Source organism: Thermoascus crustaceus, assembly GCF_041956765.1.
Source record: "Thermoascus crustaceus strain CBS 181.67 unplaced genomic scaffold VTN00scaffold_2, whole genome shotgun sequence".
NCBI lineage: Eukaryota > Fungi > Ascomycota > Eurotiomycetes > Eurotiales > Thermoascaceae > Thermoascus > Thermoascus crustaceus.
Window position 1 is genome coordinate 1616273 of NW_027192528.1, and position 13153 is coordinate 1629425.

General features: G+C 50.7%; 4 protein-coding genes across 4 annotated transcripts; 1 reads left to right on the forward strand and 3 right to left on the reverse strand.

Annotated features, from left to right (window-relative positions):
• Nucleotides 1-1523: 1523 nt before the first annotated feature.
• Nucleotides 1524-5013, reverse strand: VTN00DRAFT_4104 (uncharacterized protein; the record flags this gene model as incomplete). Its single annotated transcript, XM_069430496.1, has 6 exons — nucleotides 1524-2342; nucleotides 2397-2698; nucleotides 2755-2802; nucleotides 2855-3861; nucleotides 3921-4779; nucleotides 4839-5013. The coding sequence occupies 6 exons, from the start codon at nucleotides 5011-5013 to the stop codon at nucleotides 1524-1526; spliced, it is 3210 nt and encodes a 1069-aa protein (XP_069289625.1).
• A 752-nt stretch (nucleotides 5014-5765) lies between these two features.
• Nucleotides 5766-7709, reverse strand: VTN00DRAFT_4105 (uncharacterized protein; the record flags this gene model as incomplete). The annotated part of the gene is made up of 2 exons (XM_069430497.1): nucleotides 5766-7562; nucleotides 7626-7709. 2 exons carry the CDS (start codon nucleotides 7707-7709, stop codon nucleotides 5766-5768), a joined length of 1881 nt encoding a protein of 626 aa, XP_069289626.1.
• A 403-nt stretch (nucleotides 7710-8112) lies between these two features.
• VTN00DRAFT_4106 (mitochondrial 54S ribosomal protein mL67) lies at nucleotides 8113-9219 on the forward strand (the record flags this gene model as incomplete). The annotated part of the gene is made up of 2 exons (XM_069430498.1): nucleotides 8113-8391; nucleotides 8467-9219. 2 exons carry the CDS (start codon nucleotides 8113-8115, stop codon nucleotides 9217-9219), a joined length of 1032 nt encoding a protein of 343 aa, XP_069289627.1.
• A 1149-nt stretch (nucleotides 9220-10368) lies between these two features.
• VTN00DRAFT_4107 (uncharacterized protein) lies at nucleotides 10369-12163 on the reverse strand (the record flags this gene model as incomplete). The annotated part of the gene is made up of 2 exons (XM_069430499.1): nucleotides 10369-10824; nucleotides 10889-12163. The coding sequence occupies 2 exons, from the start codon at nucleotides 12161-12163 to the stop codon at nucleotides 10369-10371; spliced, it is 1731 nt and encodes a 576-aa protein (XP_069289628.1).
• Nucleotides 12164-13153: the final 990 nt, after the last annotated feature.

The window sequence follows — 13153 nt, forward strand, 5'->3', positions numbered from 1 at the left end:
TTACTAGCAATGTTACCTATCAGGATTGCTATTTGAGTTGACCACGGGGTCCTAATCCCCATGGTTAAGGAGCATCTTATATACATCCTGAGTTCTGCCTGGAAATACCTATCTGGTGGATCATGACTATGGATCATGGAGGTCGATCGTAGACCTGGATCGTGAGAATGGATCATAGACGATCCAGCATGGCCACGTGACTAGTCCTCCCTTCGTCAGCCTTGTCAGTGATCTCTAGGCTGTACCATAACAAATACCATAACTTTTGTCTGCTTTTACTGTTTTCAATTACAACATCAAAGGAAACTGGAAATTAAACCTGTGCTATTTCTGTATGGTTTGTGCTGTTCCAAATAGTATGTAATGAAGCTTGTGCTATTTCAAACTCCTGAAGATAGATTACAGCATGAAAAGGCATTTAGGTCTTGTAACATGTTTGAAAAAATCCCTCTCTAAATCTAAGTAATTACAAGTATATTCTTTCAACAGCAGTAAAAATATCCAGAATCCATAGATAGAGCAGGACATTTAGTGATATTGAGAGAAAGACACTGGCTCTCTGCTGGAATTTCAGTAATGGAGAAGCCAGTGAGACAATACTGCTTAGTAAATCAGAGCACTTTTCTGTAGGGCCTTAAGAAAAATAATACACAAATATAAGAGAAATTCTTTTCTTTTCTCTTCCCTTTTCTTAGATCATTATTCACTTAGAACCTAATTCAAGCGAATAAGGATGAACTGGTTCCAATGGGGCTGAGCCACAGTGATAACGCCAGCTTGTGCTCGGGCATCAAAAAGTGACAGCTGGATGGGGCTAAGTGACCCTGCTGGGGTGCGACTACAACCTTGGCACCCTACATTTTATTTGGGCTCACATGCTTGTCCCATGCTCACCCCTCGGCTTAGCGCTCAGGGAGCAACTTCGGAAGCTCTGGGATTGCTCAGCCCGTACTCAGATCGGCTCAGTGCGCGAAAAGCGGCGCTGCCTGAGCACCAAAGTGGAAAGGGAAGGCCGCGAATGCATCGCAGAAAAAGCTCACATAGGCACGTATGTACGGTAACAAGAGCAGTACGAGACGCAATGCCAGGATCAAATTGCATCAGAAAAGTTGCCCATAGGGAAGGGCTGATGAATTCAGCGTAAAATCTGCTGTTGAAAATATTTATACGTATAACTAGAATGGGTCGGTACATATCAGAGAAGAAGCCAGAGGAAAGTACAGGAAAGTTCAAGAGGCAGAGAGAAACATAAACTATAGTGCATGTGAAAGAGTACGAATAATAAAGAAAACAACAAAGAGGTTAATATAAGGATAGATACATCAATAAGTCACATAAAGTAGAGCATTAGAGTAGGAGCAAGAACAGGCAGACGGTCATTCATTGCATTCGTCAAACTTCATCCCAGTGCACCTGGGTAATTGGAAAACAGGGCGCACGATCGTGTGAGTTTCTCATAAGCTCCTAGCATAAGATAGTATGGGGGAAGGATATGGTCAGTCGCGCAGATCTCATACATATGATTACATGAATTGCGAAGGGAGTCCTCCAACTGCAGAGTCACCACCTTCATCGTTCTTATCATACTGCTCATTGAGGAGAACCTCAAGCATGTCAAATTCGCCAACCATGGGACCCGTCCCACCGAGACCCTGGTCCACGCCCGCGGTCGAGCTGTTGAAGAACTGATCAAGCGGCAAGGCGAACCAGTCTGGAAGGGCACCTGAAGATCCGGACGGAGCAGTCCCAGCGCCAGTAGTACCTTCATTCATGGACTGCGGGGCGATGGTGGAGTCCTCCATTTTCGCGGCAGGTGATGTGGCGTTTGGATCGTAATAGTTGTAATACACGGACGGTGGCGGCGGCATGAAAGCGACGTTGATGTTCGAGGAGTTGATGGGCTGGGCCGGGATATTGGCTAGAGGGTCATTGCCACTGCTACCAATTGGTGCAGCTGTATTACTATTGTTTCCATCGGCTGCTGAATTGCCAAGGCCATGTGTCGTGTTTTGGCCCTGCTGCCACTGCTGGTGACCGGAGGAAGTATTGACCCGACGGCCGCCTTGGGCATTTCCTCTGTCAAGCGGCCGTGGGGACTGGTTCCTTGAGGCTGGTGCAGATGTTGATGTGTGATCTTGACTGTCGTTGTCACCTGCACGGTCCAGGGGAGCGAATCGCAGGAATCGTGTTCTGATGTTTGTGGTGAGCAGCTCCAGCAGCCTGGCAATTGTATGGCTCAGGTGGACATCGTCAACGACACGGGTTCGTAAGGCGTCAATGGTCCTATCCTGGAGATCTAGAGATACGCGGACATCGTCCTCTGTTGCACCAAGTGTGAATGTCTAGATAAAAGTTAGAACCGATGCCCTCTGTGGTTGGATCTGGAAGTGAGCTACCTTGAGAATGAATATCATCCCAGAAAGGATTCTGAAGTACGTTCTCACAGGAGCGTGCTTCAGGTGATCACCTGGTACGAGTCCGTCGAGCACCGTCTGGAGAATCTTTCGCGAAGCATCCACGACTTCTTGGATATACGGTTCATTGACTCGATATAGTTCCATAAGCACACGGAATGATGCTGTTCCCGAGGAAGGTCCGGATCCGGGTCTTCCACTTTGCGCTTGAGCTGTAGCCTCATTTGACATCGTAGTCCAGCGGTCCACTACGGCTTGCAGAGCTAGACAGTTGACATACAGCCCTTCAGCTTGTTAGTTGACGAAATCTTTGAGTGAAAGGCCAAGGTCCAATACTTACGTGTGTATTCGTACTCAATCGTCAATATGTACCGCATTTGGGGTGATACTGGCATCATTTAGCATGCTCAATGTATAGCAGATTATGTAATTATACTTACTAGTGAGACTGTCGAGATTCCGTCGGAACTCTCTCAGAGATGGCAGAAATTCGTTTATCTGTTCGCGATACCGTCCACTTCTGATGAGCTCAGAAGTTTGCTCCTTTGACGCGAACAGCAGCTGGTTGCTCTGGTGCATGATTTTGGATATCCCGATCCAGCAATCCTGCATCCTGTCGATCAAGACATCGCTTGGCTTCATATCTCCAAGCGAGGTTGGCTCAATATCATGACTCCACTGAGGAAGGGGCAGCATGGAAGGAATTCCAAGACGACCACTGCTCTGGGTAACGTACACAAGGATGAGCCGACGAACTCGACGTTTCCGCATCTGCTCTGCTGCAGACTCGTCGTTATTTCCAGAAGCATTCTTCTGATCAAAAACACCCAACTCGAATGCCAGAGCTTGCGCTGTGCTCAGCAGCATCCAGGACATCCGGTCCGACCGCCAGGCGGGCTCCAGCCACTTCTGGAACGCAAGTCGTCCCTCAGGAGTGCCACTCTGACCTTTATTTCCTGCTTGCTCGGTCTCATTGTCGGCATCCTTGTCAGGACGTATTTGTGGAGAGATATGGGCATCCGCGTCGAGAAGCGTATTCTCATCGTCACCGGGAGGGAAATGTAAATTCCTTGGGTGCCAGTCCGTTAACATCAACAGAGCTTCCACAGTTCCGAGCGATCTTAGATGCCCCTTCAAATTGACCTTTCCTGGAATCGGGGCAATATCGAGAGACCTAGGCTTGCTGAGTCCAGCGGCGCTTCCGCCAAAGTTCTCTTGACCCCAGAAAAGCCGTTCAATCATGCCGCGAAGGTACGACCAGAGTCGGTCGTGGATGTAGAATGAGCGCGTATATGCCCCATCACCTTTGGGCTTCATGTGCCGAGAAGCCACGGTAAGCATCGTAACTGCTAGAACAGGCTCCTCTGTGAGGAGAGTCCGGTGCATCGAAGGTGGAGAGTAATCCGGGAGTACGATAGGGCTTAACGGCGCAAGATGCTCATAGTAGCTGATAACATGTTGTTAATCATGTTGAAGAAGAGAGTCAGGAAGACATGATTAACTTACTATGCAATATAGGCCATGGCCTCCTCCACTGTGAGCCATCCCGCTCGAACAAACCTCAGTCGTGACCATGCCCTAACTGCATCCAGATACCCCGGGTCTTGCAAGTCGACAGAACTATCTGCCTGACCGCGGTTATCTGAGATCTGAGGATCAACGGGTCCCGATCCAGCTGACGGGTAATAACCACCAGTAGTCCCGGACCCTTGTGTTCTTGGAAACGGCCTGCCTGTACTCCTCGGGGTACCGACCTGGGTCACAGACGAGACAGGAGAAGTGAAAGAAGACGTAGACTGCCGAGCTGCGAGCCGGTTTTCAAGGCTCTGGCGATTCAGATCCTCTGTCCTGCCTGCAGCTTCTGACAATAGATGGAGTGCATCATGGCTGTTGCTAATTGTTGGGGACAACAGCTCAGCAGCGGTCTTGTTCATCATATGCTGACCGCTCTCGAGGGCATAGCTGCTAGGTCCAGCTCCCCTCCCATTAACCGTATATGCCAAGCTGCGTGTTTCCCTTGTATCTTGAAAGTGACCCGAAGATGTCGATGCGCTCGCGTGATACTGCTGCACGGGAGAAGATCGGGGTATCTGGCCTGCGTTCAAAGAGCTCTCCGACCATTGCGGTCTGGAAGAAGCTCTCTCATTTTCGAACGATGCCGCGACCGGTTGCGGATAAGGTGATCCATTGCTCGAAGAATCATTATATCCCACCTCCCCGACCATCATACGCGCATCGCGTCGAAGCGGGCCCTCGACCTCGTCGGTGTCCGAGGCCTTTCGCTTGCGTCTCGTGGCCGAGAATTCGCATCGTTTGCTTTCACGCCGACATCGTACACATGGAGGAGGACGTGGATTATCGACACCTGTGATCACATCAGCCCATATTGCTCGAGAAGACATGCTAAATCCGGGGAAAACATACTTCCCAGGTCGCACTTGACCTTGCGTTTGCGGCATGGGTCGCATGCCTGGTATCCACGTCGGTGCTGCGGTGGAGGAGACGGAGACTTGCGACCTTGGTTATGTTGCGGATAAAGGCCGTTGTTCTGGTGGCCGCCGTTGGCCTGAAGTGATGGTCCTGCTGTGGATGCCATCATGCTGTATGACCGCCTTCTATCGGCGCAGAGTGGAGGTTTTGGACAGGTTGCCGATGCAAAGCGAAGGCGGCAAAAACAAGTGTGGGGTTGCGGTTATCAAGAACGCCTAAGCCCATGCAAGTCGGTGACGATCGACCGATAACGTCTTAAGGTTAGAAGCTAGCTGAAGAGATGTTGACAAAGGAGTGACAGAAGCAGTTATTCGCTACAAAAGGCCAAGGACTCTCTGGGAAACAATTCACTGTTTTGATTTGACCTGTCACAGAAACATTCAATTGGACGCCGTCTGAAAATGCGGGGTATGGGGAATCCCATCCGCTTCACATGCGGCCGTCAGTGATATCATTTTATATATATATATATATATATATATTATTTTTCTTGGTCCATAGCTGAGAGAAGTAAGCAATACAGAAAACATCTTCATAATGGGCTCTGGAACGGGGATAATAATGAGATAAGCCGGAATATTCATATATAATTTTTGATCAAATTATGGAGGCTCGAGTTCTCTAGATTACGCATTAAATCCAATATTCAATACAAGCAATTCATTAAAGATTTGAAGAACTATGTGACGAAGATTACATTCCACACGAGGCGGCCATCTTGACCGAAATCCTCAATTAGTCCAAGGTCCTCCTCCCACCGGCGCCGCCATTAGCACTATCTTCAAACATTAAGGGTATGAGAAAGCTGTGCTGTATTATACATGAGGACTTAGCATTTCTAAAATCCTTTCATGATGTTCGTCACATTGTGCTCATTCTGAGTGGATGTGCGGTGGTGTTGGATGATGGAACAAGAGAGTCAGCAGCAGACTTCTTTCCTTTGTCCGCATCAGCGTTACCGTTAACTTTGAAGGTCATATCGGAAAATCTCCTTGGGTTAATCCATTCGCTGCTGGCAACACTGTCCTCGCTTCCCCGTCTGGACAGGGTGGGCGATAGTCGGCCTGCAAGTAGACCACGAATTCCGCCTGCCTTTCTGGCTGGAAGTTCAGTGTTCCCAGCAGTAAGAACATAAAGCAAGTACTTCAAGTTGGGTAGGGTATGACGAATGTCAAGCACACGTAGACCCCGTCGATTCATGAGAAATTCGATGTCCTTGTTGAGTAGAAACACTCCATACTCAAAGCGATACTGGACATTAACGGGGTAAAGAGGAAATGTCCTCTGTGGAAGTGAAACCGATACAGGGTCTTGAATAATGGAATTTGAAAGATAGGGTTTGACTGGATACGGGATTGGGACTGATAAGTAGAACGAGAGAAGGTAGACCAAATGTGCCGTGTACCCAAGGGCAGCCGCAACAGACTCGCGGTCGATGTCTTCGAAGTAAGAATTGGGCAGTGCAAGTCCGGCAATTGTAAAAGCAAGCGGCTTTCCTGGGATAGGTTCAATAGGATAGATTGCGAGTAGATCTTCGCAGATACGGCGGATCTGACCCTTGGCTTCTTCTGCATCTTTCGCCAGCAGATCTGCGCTCGAGGCTAATTTCTGTTGGGCATCTGGAAGATGACTGCGCGCCTTATCCTGGGTTTGCCGGCCATTCGCCATTGCCTCTTTCCTAGCTTTGATACTAGCTATTAGATCCTCTTTGCGTTTCATAGATATACGGAGCTGCTTCTTCTCAGCCGCCACTGCGCGCTTCGTGAAGGTGAGCTTATCCTGAGCCTGAGAGGCTTTGCTCGTAGTATGCACATTGTCTTGGTTCTTTTCCAGAATCGTGTTTATCTGCGACTCTATTCTTTCTCTCGTGGCAAGAGCATCTTGAATACAGTCGTCCAGATTTGCCAATCGCATTAGCGCGTCGTACGAGGAAGTCGGCTGGGCGTTGGGGGAGGCTGGTTCCAGGTCTTTGGCAGACAGCGTGGATTGCACAGGTGGGATGTCCGTCAAGCTGGTATACACTCCATCTGCAAAGTGGAACAGAATGGAGTTCGCCGGCAGAGGCTGGTGGAAGTGATCCAGCGACTTCCCAACGAACTGCAGCGACCGGAGATTCAGCTGCATCTCAACTAGCAGCACATACTCGCTCATCGTCTCCGTCTTTGCCCACAGCTTCAACGTCATCTGATCTGACCGGGAAACAAGCGGCCCGCATGTGTTTAGGTCAAAGAACCGAAAGCTTGGATTCGTGGCCTTCTCGACGACCTCGCTGATATAGACCGGCGCATCGATGCCTTCACAATGGATGGAGAACCAGGTGTCTGCCATCCTGCTTTTTGTAATGTCATTCAGCATGTTCTGTCGGATTGCCGCACTGTCAACACTCCAAGGCAAGGTGTTCCTTCTGCGCGACCGCTGCATGTCACGCTTCTTGTCATTGTCGCTGCCTGTGCCCGTGCGGTCTCCAGGCGTCTTGAGATCTGTAAATGACCGCGAGTGGTGAACAGTGTGGTTTTCACTCTGCGCTAGGATCTTGCCTGGTGTCTGCAAAGTATTGGGGATCTCTTCATCGTCAATGGTCTTTGCGCGGGACCTGTTGAATGGAGTGATGACTAGGTTGCGGACAGAGACACCTTGTAAATGCCGCAGCTTGCGGTTCTAACATCCAAGACTATTAGACCTACTTAGATGACACAAGGATTAGGAAGATGTGAAATATACCGATGCAAACAAGGGTGGGCGCTCGCGACGACTATCCGCGACATCCCCATAGCCGCCTGAGTTGTCTTCTGCTGGAGACGACATGGTGGCAGACTTAGCAGTCACACTGCATGCGCTCTAGAAGTTGAGCCATCGTAAAACAGACAATCTTCCAGGATACCCAGGGCACAGTATTCCAATTAGCGCTGTTCTGGTGATGCCTGGGGATTATGCCATTGAACGGTGGGCAGCAGAGATACCGCCGTGATGAGTGCGGAGGGTGACGCGGGAGAGTGTCCCGATTGGGACAAAGTCGAGCTCTGTCAAAAATTGATCCGAGCTTCAACATCTCAATCTTCGTCCGACGTCCCGCTCTGCCCTTCGGCCGCCGCAACGACCACGAACAACCTCGCTGCAACAACACCGAGGGCCGTGATGCAATATAAGTGATACTTTTCTCGACCCCTGAAATCAGTGCAGAGCACAACAGACCTCGCTGCTGGCCACAATGGCCTCCTCGCAATCGATCCAGAAGCCAATCCAGAAGATCTTGGATCCGACCAAGATCGGAACCTGGAACATCGTCCGACGACCGCCCATTGAGAACCACAGCGTGATTCAAGGGAAGCCCCGAGAGCAGAACTCGAATGCTTTCAAAGACTGGCAAGCCAAGGAGGGAGCGCGGTTACGGAAGGCTCTGAATAAACTCACGCACGGGAAGAACATTTTCGTCTACAACAATATCCGCACGAATCAAGTGGTCTACTCATTGACCCGGTATCTTGAGGTCAGTTATTTTCCCTAGGCGGACTTATCAAGCTACGGGAACCGCAGATACTGACACGGTTCATCTCCTGGATAGAAAAACAATGTCCTCTCCCAGCTCATCTACCACGGCAAGAAGACCGTCCCTGCATCCCTCCGAAAAGACATGTGGGTTCCCTACTACTCCGTACACTTCAGCGACTCCAAGGTTGGCCTCCGCGCCTACCACCTCCTCCGCGAGTTCGCCATGCAGCGCCAGCTCGCCCCGCCCCGGGAGATGATCACGATCACAGAGGAGTTTCTGGAGCGGAAGCGGCCGCGCGACCCGAGCGAGGCCAAGAAGTTCGACGAGAAATTCAAGCCCAAGATCGGGTGGTTGATGGACAAGAAGCAGCGGGCCCGTGTCCTCATGGACCAGAAGGCCACCAGTGTCGCCGACGTCGCTGCCGTCCTGAAGATCCAGGAGGAGGAGATCAAGAGCGGCTTTGCGGATGGCAAGAGAGGCTACCTGACCCGGACCGCGAGAAGGCGTCGCAGGGAGGCCCGGGAGAGGGAGAGGGAAGTTGCCGAGAAGAATGCCGAGCGGATAGCGAAACTCGAGCAGGCCCTCAGCACCCCCGAGGTTGAGGTCAAGATCCAGGAGACCCAGGGCAACGGGGAGTACAAGGTCGAGGGCGACGAGGTGAAGATCCTCTGGGCGGATGTCCACGATGCCCAATACGCCGAGTCCTGGCCTGAGAGAGTCAAGCACGGTGAACTGGAGCTGACCCGTGACCATGTCATGCCCGGGGAGAAGGTTCTGGGGACGGACGTGCTGGTCAATGAACCATTTAATGAGAAGCAGGCCTAAAGAGAGCCCCGCTTGTCATCCGCTTCCTCTTTTTCTTTTGGCCTCTTCCCCTCCTATCTCAAACAGTCTACGAGGAAAATGAACATGAAGTTCCAGATATCATGATATTTGAGACAACGTAGAAGATAAACGAGACCTGGACCCCGGGTATTTGTTCAGAATGTGCGTCTTTTGCTTAGGTGGATGGGAAAAATGGAGTTGTCTCAGGGTCCCCAAAGGTCATTCATATATTCCTTTGTTTGTCTCTCCTCATGTACAGTACCTACCTACCTAACTTTTCCCCCGAAAAGGGGCCCTGCGCCACAACAACGCACCTCCTGTATCTTACCTTCTGAATCTGTACTTTTTGCATTATATATTGTGTATCTTGACGATTTATGCTGCGGTTATTAGAAATGAGACAATCATGTTCAATACGGACTACATTCTGGCCGATAGGAACTCGTCATCCTGACTTTTTTCCAATGAACATCTCCAGGACCATCTATCCGGCTACGACGGTCAACCATATCTCCAGTTAGAACCTTAATAGCCATATTCTACCCACATGTCATCCGGATGACACAGCTACCGGGTAGAAAATACCGCATCTACTTAGGAGAATTAAGACTAGAGAGCAAAGTCTCGTTCCCAACTGCTCTGGAATCGAATTGGCCTGCATTGCATTGCGTTGCGTTGCATTGCATTGCATCGTGATATAGCGTACAAGCATGGGAGGTGATGGGTGACAGATGACGAGTTAAGACAAATGTGAGCAGAGCGGGAGGGATGCGGTTCGACTGGAAACACACAAAAGGCTAAATAGAGTCAAATGTGGAGAGCAAAAATAAAAGGGGAAAAGATGGCAAAAGAATAAAAATAAAGGAAAGAACAATCAACATGGTCAACGAAGAGAATAAACAAACTTGCATGTTTGTAGTAAAAATTCTTCCTCGCCGCCTGATAATAATAATAATAAAGAAATATGAAAAGATATAGAACAATAGAACAGGTACCTAGTCATGCACCTCCCGAATGCACTCAAATCCATATCAGTAAAAAACACCGTCACCTGCCCGGGTCATAGTTTCGAAGTACTTGGAACTGCAAAAGTTTCTATTTTCCTTTTGAAATGACATCTGACTAGTCGATTCTCCAAGGGTATTCTGATTAGGACTTTCCTTCCTCGTCCTTTGTATTGGTTTTATTTTGGACACCAGGATTTGACGCCTCATTCTGGTCAGCACTCGAAGCAAGTTCCGGACCCGGTTCTTCGTCCGACACCTGGAGGAGGATATCTTCCTTGAGCTTCTCATTGAGACCAGTGGCCCCGTCGGAAATTTCTGCATTAGCCATGCTCTTTCTTGCTCCTTCCACAATCTTGTCCGCCTCGCTCACGCCGCCTTTCTTCCTGGAGGACGGGTCGCCTTCGACGCCAATTGGTTCACTTCGCCTCTCAACGACGTTTTTGTGGAGGTCAGAGTCAAATCGGATGACCATGCAAGAGAGATTATCTGTGCTGAAGCGCGCAAGCGCGTGGTCGACGAGAACTTTAGACGCCTCCTGGGCATCTGGAATATGACGGATAAGGTCGACAGCTTCTTGATCAGAGCAAACATCCCAGAGCTGATAATAAGCATTAGTCAGTCTACAGTAGCGAATCATAAAAGTAGTAATTCAATATACTTACACCATCGCAGGCCAATATTAGAAATTCATCCACGTCTGGTTGAATGACAGTCTCTGTGGTGTATGGATGGCCAGTGACGAGATCCTTCAAATACGCGTCTCCAAGAGCCCTTGTCACGGCAAGAACCCCGTTGACTCGGTTGTTGAGGATCAACCCCCCTGCATTAGCTATTCTCTTGCCCTCATTCTCGTCGCTGCCTTTGTGGTCGTAAGATAAGCGGAGAGCCTTGCCGTTCCGACATAGTATGATTCGAGCATCACCGACGTTGGCCGTATAGAGAACACGCTGACGAGTAGTAGCCTCCTGGAGCTTTGGAGGCACAGTAGCGTTCGTGGATGGCGCTGTCTGCGTGGGCGTATCTGCATTCTCTGACTCTGCATCAGCCTGAGCTGCCGCGGCTGCCGCGGGTGCAAGCGCACTGGAGCCGGTCGCGGAATGAGAGCTCGGCACCCTATCCTCCCACCTGAGTACAGCTGTTACGGCAGTGCAGCCACTATTCTTGAGTGGCAATTTTTCCAATTGCTGATCGACACTGGTAAAAGTCTGATCCAGGAGCTCAGGGACAGGTGTGTTCGGATTTTTTCGCATTATGTCCTCGAGGATGAGATGTAATTTCTTCCCACACCATTCGGCAGCGAAGGTCCCAGCATGACCGTCGAAGATGGCAAAGTATCCATTATCTGTTTCGACAACGTGCGTTGATTCATCAGAATCTGTAGAGGTTTCCGCGGACTCGTTTGATTCTTTGCTATTCGCGGAGGACGACTCGAGCTGAGCCGTCGGAGCGGGTGTCCCTAGAAAGTTGTAGAGATACGCATGCGTATCTTCCATAGTCCTGCGACATTTTCGATTTCTGTCTTCTGTGACTCCAACCCGGAACGATGAACGAGGCGTTGGCAATGACTCGCCAGCTGAGTTGTTCAATGAGCCTTGGGGAACGCTCAGTGCCGGATCCATCTTCCCCAACTTCTGTAACGGAGTCTGGGGGCTCTGAGACCCGTTGCTGTTCGAGGTTTCACGCGAGCTGGAGAGGTGAAGTGAATTTTTGGCGTTAGTAAAGAACGACGCCGCCTTGCTTACGGTGCTGCTTCTGCGCTTCTTGTCGCCACCAGGGCTTGGATATTCGTTTGATCTCCTGCCAAATGGACCGGTGGAGAGAGAAGCCCTCTTCTCGCGACCGTCTTCAGTGTCGACTGCAAGGGTGGTTGGACCAATGCCGGAATGGGGAAGGGGATCTGCTTTCTCTTTGGGTGGGCTCGAGGAGCCACCGAACATTCTGTTCAGCAACCCACCCTGGCTAGAGAAACTCCTCCGCTTGTTCCCTGCCAGCTTGATTGTTGATCCAGATCACACCCAAACCGCAAGAGAACCGGGGAATGGTCGGAGAGGTGGGAGAGGAGGGAGGGAGCGACAGAGGTCGATGGAAGCCACGCCGCGAGGCGCACTGAAGAAATGGCAGACAGTGAACTCAATGGGGCTGGATGTTCAGGGACAGGAATTGCTATAGGATGCTTGCAAATCATATCAGCAATGGTTTCCGTATTCAGAATGGCCCTGGCCGTATTCAGAAGTAAATGTGTGACGTGATGGAGGGCATTGCCCGGAATTTGCACGCCCAGAGCAAGCAACGTGCCGGATGTGGTGGTTTGGTCACCACGCAGCCGCCGCTATTTTAGAAGCGGCTTCTGAAGCCTGAGATGCCTCGGGGGTCCATGTAGATAGAAAAAGACATACCGTAATGGGCGCTGCTCCAGGTGAGCGAGAAGCGAACGTCGCAAGCTGGGAGGCAGTCTTGCGTCAGGTATCACCGTTTCTGGTAGACCCCACAACGCCGCGTAGGGGGAGGGATCGGGCGGCTCAGGGAGTGTACAATGCTTGGAGAACGAGGGCAGGGGAGCGACGCTGGGAAGTTGGAACGAGGCGCCTCCGGCCGACGACAGAGCCCAGATGCAGGATGGAAGCGCGACAAGGAGCGATATCAGACAGCGTACCTAGGCGTCGGGGCGGTTGAACGGGGCGGCTTATGCCCGAAGCAGCTCTGTTGGGTGTTGCCCGGCTGCAGCGCGTCAAGTGGGGAGAGCCAGGAGGGCCAAGGTGGATAGCGAACTCGGTGGAGACGCGGCGCTGAAGAGCACGATATCACGATCTAGAAGACGGCCTCACCAGATAGCCGGTCTATCGACGACGGTTCCATGTATCGCCATGACTGCGGGATGCGGAGAGCGCTGGTCCTGTCCAATCTAGCCCATCTACCAGACAGCTCGT